The sequence below is a fragment of the Aquarana catesbeiana genome, linkage group LG03 (assembly GCF_042186555.1).
Source record: "Aquarana catesbeiana isolate 2022-GZ linkage group LG03, ASM4218655v1, whole genome shotgun sequence".
NCBI classification, from domain to species: domain Eukaryota; kingdom Metazoa; phylum Chordata; class Amphibia; order Anura; family Ranidae; genus Aquarana; species Aquarana catesbeiana.
The window spans coordinates 228,441,491-228,456,878 of record NC_133326.1 but is presented as its reverse complement, the minus strand read 5'-3'; the positions used below and the strand labels follow the sequence as shown (position 1 = coordinate 228,456,878).

The window sequence follows — 15,388 nt, the reverse complement described above, 5'->3', positions numbered from 1 at the left end:
AGCATGGTTTTACCATTCCCCAACCTAACGTGTGAAAGAGCCCTTGGTTCACATCTATGCAGCTGTGTGTAGGGCAGCCCATCCGTTTTAATAGGCTACCCTACCAACAAAAACACAGGGAAAGAAGTGCAGAAGCCTGTTATTAAAATAGCCGATTTGGCACACACTGAAACGTGCCGCATTTTCCAATGCGTGGGGATATCATAAAGAATTACTGGAACCCACCCGCGTGTCTGCTAAAGAACAGCATGTTTTGTCTGCTTCATGCGTGATTTCACACACACGTTCCTGACACACAGTAATGTGAACTTGTCTGAGACTGGGGGGCCTCGAGCCAGAAAAAGGTTAAAAAACACTACCCTACTTTATCCAGAATTTTCACACCATGTGTTGATCTGCATAGATCAATGCAAGAGCACATAGAAAACAACAATTTTTTCTGTGTGTTGTGTAAAAATGCAGCAATATATGCATTTTCATGCAGCATGCTGTGGTGCAAAGAGTTAGGTGGAGTGTCATTTTGTGACCGTTCAATAAAGTTTAAAAGAAAACGGAAATCATGTGATTCATAGTGACACTGCACCTACACAATGTACGCTAGCATACTGAGGGCATTTATGCGTGTGTGTAAAATAAATCTGAAGCTGTATTGTATGAGAACACTACTCAAACGTGGTTTTTGTTTTTTTTGTTTTTAAAGAAACTTTTGAAAACTTGTCTGCCTCATTCTAATCTTTGGTCATTTTCTTAACAGTTCTTGAGCACCCTGTTTGCACCTTTAAACTTTGTCATGGAGAAAGTGGAAAGCATACTCCCCTCCAGTTTGTGGCACCAACTTACTCGAATCTGACACTTTTGCAGCACTACAAGATGAACCCAACAACTCAGCCGCATGACTAACAGAAGACCAATTACCTAAAAAGAATAGACTGTTCTCAGAAACAAATTTTTTTTGTTGTTAATGGGAAAACATGATGTTCAGTTCTGCTATATTTTGCCTTCAGGAGCAGAAAACGATTCTTTAAAATAAAACTTTTGTGTATGGCAGCAGCATGTTTTATTGAATTTACAATGTGGTACTTCATCACCATACAAATATTTTTGGTGACCGGCCAATCTAATAATTTTAGTCCAATTCCTACAGAAGATAATGCTCTATATCCGCTAACATTACTACTGACTAAAGTTCATTCTTGTGGATGAACAGAAAAAGAAGCCGTCTCAGTGCTATATGTGAGCAATAGGAGGAAGACCTTTGGAACTTTTTCACAACATTCCCTACTCGGTGTCCCTTAGCTTTCAAGAATCAGCTTCGTAAATATATCTAAAGCAAGGTACTAAAGGTTTCATGCCACTCTTTAGTAGTTATATTGAGCTGTTTAAAAACAAAAAAAACATAAGTGGGTCCACTGCTTGTTAACCACTTGACCACTGGGCACTTAAACCCCCTTCCTAACCAGACCAATTTTCAGCTTTCGGTGCTCTCACACTTTGAATGACAATTACTCAGTCATACAACACTTTACCCATATGAAATTTTTGGCCTTTTTTTCACACAAATAGAGCTTTTTTTTGGTGGTATTTAGTCACCGTTGGGTTTTTTATTTTTTGCGCTATAAAAGAAAAAAGACTGAAAATTTGGTAAAAAAATGAATTTTTCTTTGTTTCTGTTATAAAATTTAGCAAATTAGTAATTTTTCTTTGGAAATTTTGGCCAAAATTTATACTGCTACATATCTTTGGTAAAAATAAGTACAACTTGGTGTATATTATTTGGTCTTTGTGAATGTTAGAGAGTCCAAAAGCTATGGTGCGAATGTCTGAAAATTGATCACACCTGAAGTACTGACGGCCTATCAAATTTCTTGAGACCCTAACATGCCAGAAAAGTACAAATACCCCCCAAATGACCCCTATTTGGAAAGAAGACATTCCAAGGTATTTAGAAAGATGCATGGTGAGTTTTTTTGAAATTGTCATCTTTTCCCACAATTCTTTGCAAAATCAAGATTTTTTTTTTTTCACAAAATTGTCATATTAGAAGGTTATTTCTCACACACAGCATATGCATACAACAAATGACACCCCAAAACACATTCTGCTATTACTCCCGAGTACGGCGATACCACATGTGTGAGACTTTTACACAGCGTGGCCACATACAGAGGCCCAACATGCAGGGGAGCACCTTCAGGCGTTCTGGAGCACCCAGGCCAATTCTGACATTTCTCTCCTACATGTAAAAATCATCATTTATTTGCTAGAAAATTACATAGAACCCCAAAACATTATATATATTTTTTTAGCAAAGACCCTAGAGAATACAATGGCGGTTGTTGCAACTTTTTATCTCACACGGTATTTGCGCAGCAATTTTTCGAACGCGTTTTTTGGGGAAAAAAAACAGTTTTGTGCTTTAAAAAAAAACAAAACAGTAAAGTTAGCCCAATGTTTTTGCATAATGTGAAAGATGAAGTTACGCCGAGTAAATAGATACCTAACATGTCACCCTTCAAAATTGCACACGCTCGTGGAATGGTGCCAAACGTCGCTACTTAAAAATCTCCATAGGTGACGCTTTAAAATTTTTTACTGGTTACATGTTTTGAGTTACAGAGGAGGTCTAGGGCCAAAATTATTGCTCTCGCTCCAACGTTCGCAGTGATACCTCATATGTGTGGTTTGAACACTGTTTTCATATGTGGGCGGGACTTACGTAAGTGTTCGCTTCTGCATGTGAGCACACGGACAGGGGCACTTTAAAATTTTTTTTTTTTTTTTATTGTTTATTTTACTTTATTTATTTTAGTTTGACACTTTTTTCCCCCCAAAAAATTTTTTGATCACTTTTATTTCTATTACAAGGAATGTAAACATCCTTGTAATAGGAATATGGCATGACAGGTCCTCTTTACAGTGAGATATGGGGTCAATAAGACCCCACATCTCACCTCTAGGCTGGGAAGCCTGAAAAAAAAACAAAAAAAAAAAACGATCTTGGCTTCGATCTAGCGGTGAGTCGGTAGAAGCACCGGAGGGTGGCGGGAAGGGGGGGGCGTCCCCTCTCGCCTCCCATAAGAACGATCAAGCAGTGGAACAGCTGCTATGATCATTCTTATGGTGTAGGAAATCGCCGGCTGAAAAAGCTGATATCTGAATGATGCCTGTAGCTGCACCCATCATTCAGATATCCCCGCTCAAATTCAAGGACGTCATATGACTGTGGGCGGGAACTGGTTAAAAATTGCAGAGTATTGCAGGGTATATTGCAGGGTAGTGCCGGGTATATTGCAGAGTAGTGCGGGGTATTATGCAGAGTATTATGCAGAGTATTGCAGGGTATTGCAGGCTATTATGCAGAGTATTGCAGGCTATTATGCAGAGTATTGCAGGCTATTATGCAGAGTATTGCAGGGATGGCTGAGCATGGAGGGATGGATGGATGTGACAGCAATTGTCACTGAGCACCGCTGTGGGCACTACACATACAGCCCACAGCAGTGCTGCCATCCGATCCCTCCCCCTCTCCTCTCACACTGTACCGATCGGTACACAGAGGGGAGGGATGAACTGTTGACATGTGATCGCTCCGTCATTTGACGGAGCGATCACATGGTAAACGGCCGCGATTAGCGGCCGTTTACCGTGATCCGTGATGCGCCGGGTCCTATGGACCCGGCGGTCACGGAAGTTCTCGGGTGCGCGCCCCAGGGGGCGCGCGAGAGCAGTATCCTGGGAGGACGTCCACCCAGAACTAGCCGACCGCGCTGCAGACGTCTTTCGACTATGGCCCGGTCGGCAAGTGGTTAAAATGTAAAAGCGTGGATTTCTTTCATGGTAATAGCATTAGAACTACCCTTTACAGGCCACATGTGGGTAATAAATCAATAGGCTCATGCCTAATAAATTACTTTGTATGCAAAATGGTGGTGAAACCTTCACATAAAGTACATGATATAAAATTGTGTGAAATGTCACCTGCTTTACATGACTTTTTGTTGTAGAAAGCAACTAGCACAAACCGTGACGCTTCATTTATGTCTGTTGGTGATCTCTCATTGCAGAAAGTTTGCATCACAATACTTTGATGCTGCACATTGTCTTGGGCTATTAATAAAACAGCATCAAAGTAACTGTTGCAGTTAGGTGTAAATAAATTTAAAGCTGAGTTCCACCCAAAAATGGAACTTCCGCTTTTCGGAATCCTCCCCCCCCTCCGGTGTCACATTTGGCACCTTTCAAGGGGGAGGGGGGAGCAGATACCTGTATAATCCAGGTATTTGCTCCCACTTCCGGGCATAGATAGCCGCAGTATCCGTGGATATCTATGCCATATCTGACGCCTCCTCCGACCACCCCCCCCCTGCTGTCTTCTGGGAGACACGCAGGGACCAGTGGGATTGCGCAGAGCGACTCGCACATGCGCAGTAGGGAACCAGGCTGTGAAACCGCAAGGCTTCACTTCCTGATTCCCTTATCGTAGATGGCAGCGCCTCCACCCGAGAGCCAAGGGACAGATCAGCTTCGGGGGCCAACATCGCAGGCACCCTGGACAAGTAAGTGTCCATATTTTAAAAGTCAGCAGCTGCAGTATTTGTAGCTGCTAACTTTAAAAAAAAAAAAGAAAATTGGCGGAACTCCGCGTTAAGAGCAATGGCTGCAACACAGGCCAGATATTGGACACACCAAACTTCCATACACTAATTAACCTTCATTAAAAGGCTACACTTGTTGTAATTATATATAGCAACTGTTTTATGTTATATTTTACAAATTTGAAGAATGTGCAAGGCAATATAAAAAGACATGATCACTTTACCCAATTTATTTTTTATTTCACAGATGTAAAGTGATGAGATAGGAAGACTAAATTGCTGGTATGTGAAGTGATTGCAGTATCAGGTCTTCATTTCAGATGATACAAACATACACATTCTGTACTGGGAAAGCACAAATGTATCATCTTGTTTAATGATGGCAGGTTCAATAAAAACAACCATCAAGTATGTTCTGTGTGAGCACAAGTAGACGATACATATTTTGGAGTATACATTACTGAAAATTACACATCTTTAAATGACAGCTCAAATATATTTTAGTAACTGTTGCAATAAAGACTCCATTTACAATATAAGTTATTATAATTTAAAAGTGGTATAAAGGAATAGAGCAACTCTTCAATCCACAGTTATTTACAGCACAAATGTCTTCGGAGAAGGTAGAACAGTGACCTGGACACCTACATTTTCTCCCTCCAGGCTGCATCTTTGGTGGCTTTACATGTGTACACATCCACAGTCTCCAGACAGTCTTTACAGCGCACCGCACAGCACCAGTGAAACTTACATTCACACTTTACCATTTTAGTAACGCGAGCGGTATCGTATCCTCTTCCACAGCACATGACTTCACAGCTATCCATTCCACGTGATGACTGGTTGCAAACTCTGCCAGCTGTTCCAAATGAGCCTAGGTCATGAAAAGAGCAGGTGATGTTACAACTATTCTACTGCCAGTCTCAAACATTTTTGAAGAATGATTCTTCCTTAACCTCTTACCCACTGGGCACTTAAACCCCCTTCCTCACCAGAACAATTTTCAGCTTTCGGTGCTCTCACATTTTGAATTTTTCCCACAATTCTTTGCAAAATCAATTTTTTTTTTCACAAAATTGTTATATTAGCAGGTTATTTCTCACAGCATATGCATACCATAAATTGCACCCCAAAACACATTCTGCTACTCCTGAGTACGGCAATACCACATGTGTGAGACTTTTACACAGCGTGGCCACATAGAGAGGCCCAACATGCAGGAAGCACTGTCAGGTGTTCTAGGGGCATAAATATCAAATCTAATTTGACTACCTATTACACTTTTGTGAGGAACTCTAGTGGCATGAATGGGGATGGATGAGACGTGGATGGGGATGGCTAAGCATGATTGAGTATGCCTGGGTGCGGCTGGGTATGGATGGGATGGCTGAGCATGGATGGATGAGTATTGATCAGGATGGATGGATGGCTTGATGAGTGCTGGAGTTACCACATATCAGCGCTGTGGACACTGCACATCCAGCCCACAGCGCTGCTGCCTCTGATCTCTCTCTCTGTACCGATCGATACAGAGGGGAGAGACGAACCGGACGTAATGCCAGTTTGTTTACAAGTGATTGCTCAATCGTTTGACGGAGCGATCACGTGGTAAACGCCTGCTATCAGCGGCCGTTTACCTTGATGGACCCGGCGGTCACGGATATTCCCGGGGGCACACTGGAGCGAGATTGTGGGAGGATGTCATAGTACGCCCTCACAGAGTTATCCGACCGTGCTGCAGCCGTCATTAGGCTTTAGCGCGGTCAGCAAGCAGTTAACTTGATAAAAAATAATGTTCTTCAGCAAAGAACATTAACAATTTATGCTACCAAAATTAGTGTGATGTAACTTGCCTCCAGCATTGCTCCTGTTTTTTTCTTGCTGGAGGCTGCCATTTTGTTGAAGCCCGAAGCCCCTGAACATCAGTAAATCATGAAGTGGAACTAAAACCATTGATTTAACGGTTTCAAAAAACTGTTACATTCCTGTAAAGTTGAGATTGCTAATTGTCACATTTGCTTGTGTCCGCAACCAAATTGTCAAACCATCAAATGGCTGGTGTCATAACTAATCTCATGTGTAGCACCATGACAGTTGCAGATCAAACAGAAGGAGCTTCCTTGGCTGTAAAGGATAGGAGGGTTTCATTCCACTTTAAGGCTGTCCGCAGATCGCCTCTACAAACTCTGCACAGTGACTTTAAATAGTGAGCAACTGAGCATGTGCAGAGCAGGGTGAGACAGTATTACTGAATATTCAACAGCATAGACACTTATTTTTAATGTTTTACATAGCTATGCTTGAAAAAGGGGCCAACCGAAAGTGATTTAGCAGGACTTATTTAGTTTAATGTGGAACTTTAGTCAGAAAATAATTTTTTTGAGTGGGCTTGGGGTTTCAGTCCAATGCTGGATCTTCACAGCTTCATGGGAATCCTCCCCCCAGTTTTGGCACATTTGCGCCAAGCTGAGACATATTTCAGTTGAGCTTTTAGGCCTCATGCACACTGGACATTTTGCTAACTACCCTAGACCCCTTACCCCTGCTGGCAGCAAAGTTTCGGCAGAGAAAATACTTGAAAATACCTTTAAATTTCTGTAACAAGTTTAGGTGTGTAAAGCGCTTGGGCATTAATTCCTTCTTATTGGCCAGAATAAGATTTTATTCTGGCCGCTGAAATGTATTATTGCTCAAGTGCGTTTACATGTGTTTGTTTAGGCACGTCAAGCATTTTTTTCCATCAAAACGCTGTTGTTCCTGGATGCACTGACTGTGGGGTTTTTCTTCCGCCTCTAAATGCCTTTGTATGCATGGTCACATATGCTAACACACAGGGGAGTTTAGATGCAGGAGAAAAAAACGCCAGACACCCCTAGGAGCAGCAGATCTAATGTCCGTGTGTGCATGAGGCCCTTGTGTCACCTGCTGGAGTGGAGTTTCTATGTGTGTCTATTAAACTCCCTGGATAGTGCTAGAACATAAATTATTTTTCAATCACTAAACTATATATAGTTTTGATTTCATGCAACTGAGTGATTACACCACTTATTTACAAGCAAAGTAGTCTAGAGTTTCACTGATCACTTCCAGGTTCATAGTATGTAGAGAAGACCAATGGACTTCTCATACCTTTCTCCACCCTGAAGGAGTATTTTATGGTTCCAGACTTCAGCAAAAGACAAGTGAGCCATAAAACCATATTAGTTCTCACTGCTTGCCAAAGCAGGCCTGTGGCTTCGTTACTTTCTGAGGATCCAAGAAAAATCTGGAGATTAGGAGCTTGGCGTTTGCAGATCAGCATATATTTAAAAGATAAAGAAAATATGTAAAAAAAACTGCGCCTATTCCTACTTAAACAAGCGCTTCTGGATTAGGTGAAAAAGAATGAATTCCTCAATCGGAATAATATGTGGCCAATTAGGGCTAAAGCTGCTACCATAAAACCCAATCGGGGGACGATAAGAGTCCATAATATATTGCAGCTAGATTCTATATTAAATCTGTGAGACTGTCCAGAGAGAAGTTCAATTTCTGCTTGCAAAATGATAAGCTGTCACCGACACCTCCACACGTGCAGAAACAGGGGGGCACTCGCATCCCCCTTCAAATAACATAGGTTTGATCTCTCTGCCTCAAATCTCCCAGGGAAAGTTGCACCAGAGGGTTGGATCACACAGTATTACACTCGATTCAAATCAAAAGGAAATTCCATAGAGTAATCCAGTTTAAAAGGATTTATTCATTTCCACAAAACACCCCCTCTTAGGACTTGCACTTACCGAAACAACGTTGCAAACACGCATAACATTAAACAAGATTGCATCAGCAGACCATACAGGTATAGCGTGGTGTCTCCTACCACATTCTCCTGCCCTTTCCAGCGGTAGAGAACGCTGTGTCCGGAGCGGCGTGCTGAGGTCACTGATGGTCGTTGTAAAGCCACACCCTGGCGCTTTTTTTTTTTAATATTTGTACTGTATTTTTGGAGATTATAGCGCTGCCTGTGTGTGCATGTATGTATGTATTTAAAAGAAATGTCACAAGATTCTCTTTTGCTGATGCCTTGGCACTTTTTTAGCCACCGACCTAAAAAATAATAATAAGAAATTCTGACTTTTCTCTTTCATTTCATGCATACTTTTTCCTGATCAGTACCTCAAATGTAATAAAGCTGGACATGTCCAGGAAACTAGCAGTCTCAGAGGCCAGCAATAAAATCTCCCATATTTCTCCACTCACGGGTGTAACTGGAGGCTAAACAGGGATACAACTAAGTATATGTCTAAATCAAAGTGTAGCAAATATTAGGTACACAGTTGGGAATCCACTAGGGGCGCATCCTTGCATACTAAAAATGAAAGTAACTAGCTACAAAGCTTTTCCCTAAAAAAAAAAAAAAAAAAAAAAAAAAAAGACATTTAAAAGAAAACCTCAACGCTTGGTTCAACGGATCGCATGGTAGAAAACGACGAGTTCCTATGCAATTCACATGTGGTTCATAGAATGCTTTAGATCAGATTTATTGTTGTACAAAACAAATTCACACTGAAATTACATTTCTACTCCACACATTATTCCTACATCACAATTATTAACCATGCATTTACCACATGTATGAAATATGTGTGGAGTAGAAATGTAATTTCATTGTGAATTTGTTTTCTACAATGACAATAAATCTTATCTAAAGCATTCTATGAACCACATGTGAATTACAGAGGAACTGGTCATTTTCTACTATGCGATCCGGTCCCAGCAAATGCACTGCATTTGCAACCTGCATTTGAGGTGCCATTAAAATATAACTAAAGGCAAAACTTGTTCTTTGGTTTTGGATAGAGTGGAGAGGGATTAGAACACTTCTGTGTTTTTATTGCTGTCTGTGCCCCCCGTTAAGGAGATTCACCTTCTCTATTTGTTCTGTTTACCATTATCATTGAAAGTAAAAGAAATTACCCACATTTTGTGTTGTCCCCAGAACAGTAATAGAGGGGAAGTCTTCCAATGGGTACACCAGTTCTGGTGGCCTGGGGATCACCAAGGAATTCCCTTGATTTACAGAGATTTCCTGTTTGGCTATAGGACAGGAAGTGAAGGGAAATCTCCACAATGGCACACAGATGGTGAAAAAAAAAGTCTGATAGAGGTTATAACCCTCCCTTGCTCTATCCAAAATGAAGAAAAAAAAGTTTTGCCTATAGTCCTACTTTAAGACTGCACTGACACCCATTGTGAATCGCAAGGGCAGTGCGGTTTGAATGCAGTGTGGGAAACGCGTACGAATTGTGCACCGCATTAGTATGAACCTAACCTGAACAACAATGCAAAATAATGTATTTTTTGTTGTCCAACGTATAAAGTTGAGGTTTCTCTGCTTAAATGACCTCCATGCAGTGGGGCTAATGACATTAAAGAAACACTCACAGCAGCCTTCTCTGCAGCCATAGCAGATCTCTGCCAGCACATACAGGACATTGCAGATAGAGTACAGGAGGTTCAAGTCTCTGCTGCCCAGCATAAGACACAAATAGATCAGCTCCAAACATCTCAAGATGCATATACACTGCAATTAGGAGATATGCAAAGACACATGGAAGACCTTGACAACTGTGGACGCAGGAATAATCTACGGGTCCGTGGTGTCCCAGAGTCAATTGAATCTGATCAAATACAGCAAACTGTGACAGCCATCTTTAACAATCTCCTAGAAAGACCAGCCACAGAACGTATTGAGATGGAAAGAATACACCGTGCATTACGTCCAAAAGGGAGCAACACAGATCCACCACGAGACATAATCTGCTGCTTAACCAGTTTTTGCATTAAGGAGGAAATACTGAGAAAAGTTTGCAATAGAATACATATAACCCATGAATCAGCGATATCAAAATATATCAACATCTCTCAAACATAACTCTGCAACATCGCAAAGATCTGAGACCGTTATTGGATGTTTTGCAGACAAGAGGGATTCACTATAAATGGAAATTTCCTTTCTGCCTCTCGGCAACTACAGCTGGAAGAACAGTTCTACTAAAAGTACCGGAAGACCCTCCACAATTCTGCGACTGCCTAGGCAATCCTATGGTCCAAATTCCTGAATGGTATGCAGAATTCCGTCCTCCCTCTTTAATGGGAGAACACCACAGAGAAGATAGAATGGAAACACAGTCCTTCCGTTACAGACGTCACCAAGACCAGATGCACCTCATCAGAATTTCCGAAGATCCTTACAGGGCCCAAACCCCACCGCTTCGCCTGCCCACAGGAGGCCCAGACAAGAAACATAATCTGTCATAACATTCTGGTCTGCAGCGAAGTACCATACAGAAATTCATCCATATATACAGGAATAATATGTTTGCTTAATAGTTCCTTTAGGCACTGCAAAGTTGATCTGTTGATCGCAATTTTCAAAAGATTTAATCACCAGTAGTGGTAATCGAACTTAAAAGTTTAATTGGTTCAAAAAAATATATATACATACAGAAGCTGTATAGGTAAGATTGGAAAACATGTTTAAAGAATGAACACAGTTATTATGCAGAATATACAGATACCAGTTGTGTCTTTTTTTTTTTAACATTTTGGAGAGTTCAAAATGGCCGCAATGTCAAAATTTCATACAATACTCAAAAACCAAGCAGCCGCTTAAAGAAGTAGAACACATCCAGTTGTGACTACCAATTGTCACAAGTCTAACTTGAACACAAACTGTCATGGTTCTCAAAGTGTCATTGAACAAACTCAGAAATAAATTGTTGAGATGAGAACAAGGCAAACAACTCACATTTTGAAAAAAAGGGGAAAAAAAAAAAAAAACTCGAATCAAACACTTTTGCAATTATCGACCAATTGCGAAATCCATGTAAACCTTGTTCTCATGCCCACATATGATTTCATACACCGAAATGTCAATATAACCAACAAGATTTGAAGCTGAAACATAGTTAGGAAATCTATTCACTGAACAGAAATGGGCTCCATAATTCACGACCCATACTCCAGAAACCCATTGGAGACTTTCACAAATGCACAGTTCAAAATGTCTCTATATAAATACCACTTTTCTTACATCCTCTACCAGGCCTAGGCTCTCATCACGAGTCCAATCTAGGTTATAATACCCCACAGCAGATAGCCTCCTAAAAAGATATAACTGATACCTTGTGAACTATCTCCTTTCTGCTGACTCCCCCCCGGTAAAGATCCTTATCCCAATCCCCATCTTAGGCAAGCTAGCAGGCTCTTCCTTGCCTCCCGTGTACACACTCCTCCTAACACTCTAACAACATAAAGGATCAACATGCTACAAAGAAAACAAGAATCCAAAACACTGAAGCTAGTATCGATCAATGCCCAAGGTCTTAATATACCAGAAAAAAGATCACAATTGACTCTAATTAAGAAACAAAAAGCAGACTTTGTACTGGTCCGAGAAACACATTTCAGAACGAATCTAATACCTAAACCGACCAATCATTTTTTTCCTACGGTCCACTAATCAACCAACTGCCAAACAAAAACGAAAGGGGTATCAATACTTATCGCAAAACATTTACCCATAAACATAACACACTCTTGCGGATACTGAAGGGAGATACCTTTTTTTAAAAGGTAATCTATATATAACAAACCAATCACAATAGCAAACATATACTGTCAAAACACAAAACAAACCTATTTTTTCTATAGCATCACATCGATCCACCTTCAAAATTGGGGGGCTAATTTTGGGAGGAGATCTGAATGTCCCTCTTCAGCCCACATTAGATACATTTAATGGAACGACCTCTATTCCTTATCGAGTCCTGAAAAAAATTAACCTCTCGATACAAGAACTCCAGGTACACCATACGTGGCGTACCTTAAATTCAAACATCCGTGATAATACCCACTTCTCTGTCCCTCATAACAAATATTCTAGACTTGACTATTTCTTTCTTTAACAAACAGACCTACATAGATTGACCAATTCCACCATAGAGCCAGCAATTCTCTCAGACCAAAATCCAGTCACCATGACCCTGACTATACCCACTCAAGAAAAATACTCCAAAATTTGGCGTCTGGACGCCTCACTACTCACAGATAAAAATCTGACCACAAAGTTTACAGCCTGCCTACAAACTTACTTCAAAGAGAACATTGATCCCGCCCTGTCTCCAATCTCAATTTGGGAAGCACACAAATGTGTAATAAGAGGAGAATTCATTGCAGCAGCTACACAGAAAAAAAGAATACCAAGCACAAATAGATAAAATCATTACACAAATCCAATCACTAGAAGCAGTGCATAAATAATCACAGACTGAACAGACACTTCAGGAACTCGCGCAAGCTAGAAAATAACTGTTAGAAAAACTAGAAAGAAATATTAAACGCAAATATACAGCCAAACAAGTAAAATCTACGATCCACCACATAAAAGGCCCAGATGGTAGTCTATCGTATTCTAATACAGATATTGCCTCTCAGTTTGTTCAATATTATACAAACCTCTACAACCTTCACCCTGAGAGCCCATTCACACAGGGCGACTTTGGATCCGACTTGAAGTCGCCCTTGGTTGCCCCAAGTCACGCAACATGTCAAATTCCATGTTACCCAATGAGACCCGTCTTAATGTACACTACTGAAGTCACTCTGACTTCAGAAAAGGTTCCTGTACTGCTTCAATCCGACTTCTAGGAGACTTGTACCCATTGATTTCAATGGAAGTTGCCTCCAAAGTCGGATCGTGTCTTAACTGAAGCAACAATACAGGAAGAGAAAATTGTTTTCTCAGGCAAACCCCTCCCTCCCCCCTCCCTCCCACAGAGCTGATTGTTGTTTGATTGGCCACTGGAAAGTCACCTGTCCTGGAGGTGACTTGAAGTCGCCTTGTAAGTCGCCCCGAGTCGCGCTGTGGTGCGCGCTCAGGTCATGTCCAGGTCGCCTTGCAAAGTCACGGCCAGAGTCGTGTTGCCCCTGTGTGAACCGGCTCTGAAGCAACCTCACCAAAAGAACAAATCGCTTGCCAGTCAGCAATAACAAACTTCCTTTCAAAATATAGCCCAAAAACACTGTCCTCACTAGACTCAAACATACTAGACTGCCCAATCTCCATAGAAGAACTTAGACCAGATGGCCTATCTGCGGCATACTATAAAACTTTTATAGACGCCCTATGGAGATGTGGAAATGAACGTGGTACCCTGTTACATATTTGGTGGACATGTTTGAAAGTACAACCCTTCTGGAAGGAAATACATGAAAAATATAACAAAGATTACCACCTACACACCAGATTTTACACCTGTACAATACATTTTACACCACACATCCCTTCCACGATCCTTATACTGCAAATCCCTGGCTCTACATTTTGTAAACGCAGCTAAAAGATGTATCCCACTGAAATGGAACTCTTCTACCCCACCATCAATTTCAGATTGGATACGCTATGTTCATCAAACAGCTGAAATCGAAGAGCTGATACATATAATGAGAGACAACCCCTCCAAATTCAGTAAAACATGAAAACTAGGGTTTAATGTATCACCACAAGATGGCGGTGTGGATACAAAATAGTAAAGTGTGCCAATGTCCTAACTGAAAATATTGGTAGGAGCAAAAAACATGGACTTTAAAGGCACACCGTAATTTTAGATAGAAAAATCAGAAAATGTATCCAATAAATCTTCTTTAATTATTCAAGGGGTGTGGTCTCTGTGTAAAGAGTTTGAGTAGTGGATCCAACAAGCCCATGTTTTACTGAAAATATTGGTAGGAGCAAAAACATGGACTTTAGAGGCACACCGTAATTTTAGATAAAAAAATCAGAAAATGTATTAAACATGATTAAAAATAGCATTGTTGGCATAACATGTTAAAACTAATCATGGTGTTTGATCTACACGACACTCGCACCACCTAACACAACCAATTGTTACAACAGTACAACAGATCAACAAAAGATCAGCCCATACATACTGCCTTTTACATTCTATATCACTGCAAGCTCCTGAAGAAGCGCCTAAGGGCGCGCAACATGTAGAGTTTCCTCATTACACCTCTACCACCAACCAGCCTTTTCCACCAACTATCATCACTCGAATTGAATCAGTGTTGATATTTTGTACTGTGGTAACACTTGGTTGTGTTAGGTGGTGGGAGTGTCGTGTAGATCAAACACCATGTTTAGTTTTAACATGTTATGCCAACAATGTTATTTTTAATCATGTTTAATACATTTTCTGATTTTTCTATCTAAAATTACGGTGTGCCTCTAAAGTCCATGTTTTTTGCTCCTACCAATATTTTCAGTAAAACATGGGCTTGTTGGATCCACTACTCAAACTCTTTACACAGAGACCACATCCCTTGAATAATTAAAGAAGATTGATTGGATATATCTTTCTCTTTTCCATGGCCCATCCGCACCCCACTAATAGGAACCACATACCCCTAGGTTGTGGAAAACACAATATGAGTAGACCACTTGATTTAGAAACATCCTTCAAAGATGATTTGTTTACAGAGTCAACATTCCAATAAAAATTCAATTAAACATTACGATAATACAGTTTCTTCAAATAGTCAGAAAAAATTATACATAAGCACGATGTAAGGACATACCCACACCCAGAAACAGCTTGTTCCCCTTGGGGTGTCCGGAAATGCTGGTAATATGTCCAACATCACTATATTATTGTAGACCAAACAATACATATCACTTGTACGATATTATTATTATGATAGATGCCCCTTTTGTTTTTGGGCACTAACTACATGTTTAGTTTAGCATATCT

General features: G+C 40.6%; 2 protein-coding genes across 7 annotated transcripts in view; one reads left to right on the top strand and one right to left on the bottom strand.

Moving 5' to 3' along the window:
* Positions 1-1,047, top strand: part of ST7 (suppression of tumorigenicity 7) — a 257,764-nt gene extending 256,717 nt beyond the window's left edge. For all 6 annotated transcript variants that reach the window (XM_073619832.1, XM_073619834.1, XM_073619831.1 and 3 more), the window contains one exon: positions 755-1,047. In XM_073619832.1, coding sequence (XP_073475933.1) covers positions 755-850 — 96 coding nt within the window. In that variant the 3' untranslated portion in view covers positions 851-1,047. The remainder of the gene's footprint in view (positions 1-754) is intronic.
* A 3,412-nt stretch (positions 1,048-4,459) lies between these two features.
* The window catches only part of WNT2 (Wnt family member 2), a 160,266-nt gene continuing 149,337 nt past the window's right edge, over positions 4,460-15,388 (bottom strand). The window contains exon 5 of the mRNA XM_073619830.1: positions 4,460-5,469. Within this exon, the coding sequence (XP_073475931.1) occupies positions 5,240-5,469 (230 nt within the window). The 3' untranslated portion in view covers positions 4,460-5,239. The remainder of the gene's footprint in view (positions 5,470-15,388) is intronic.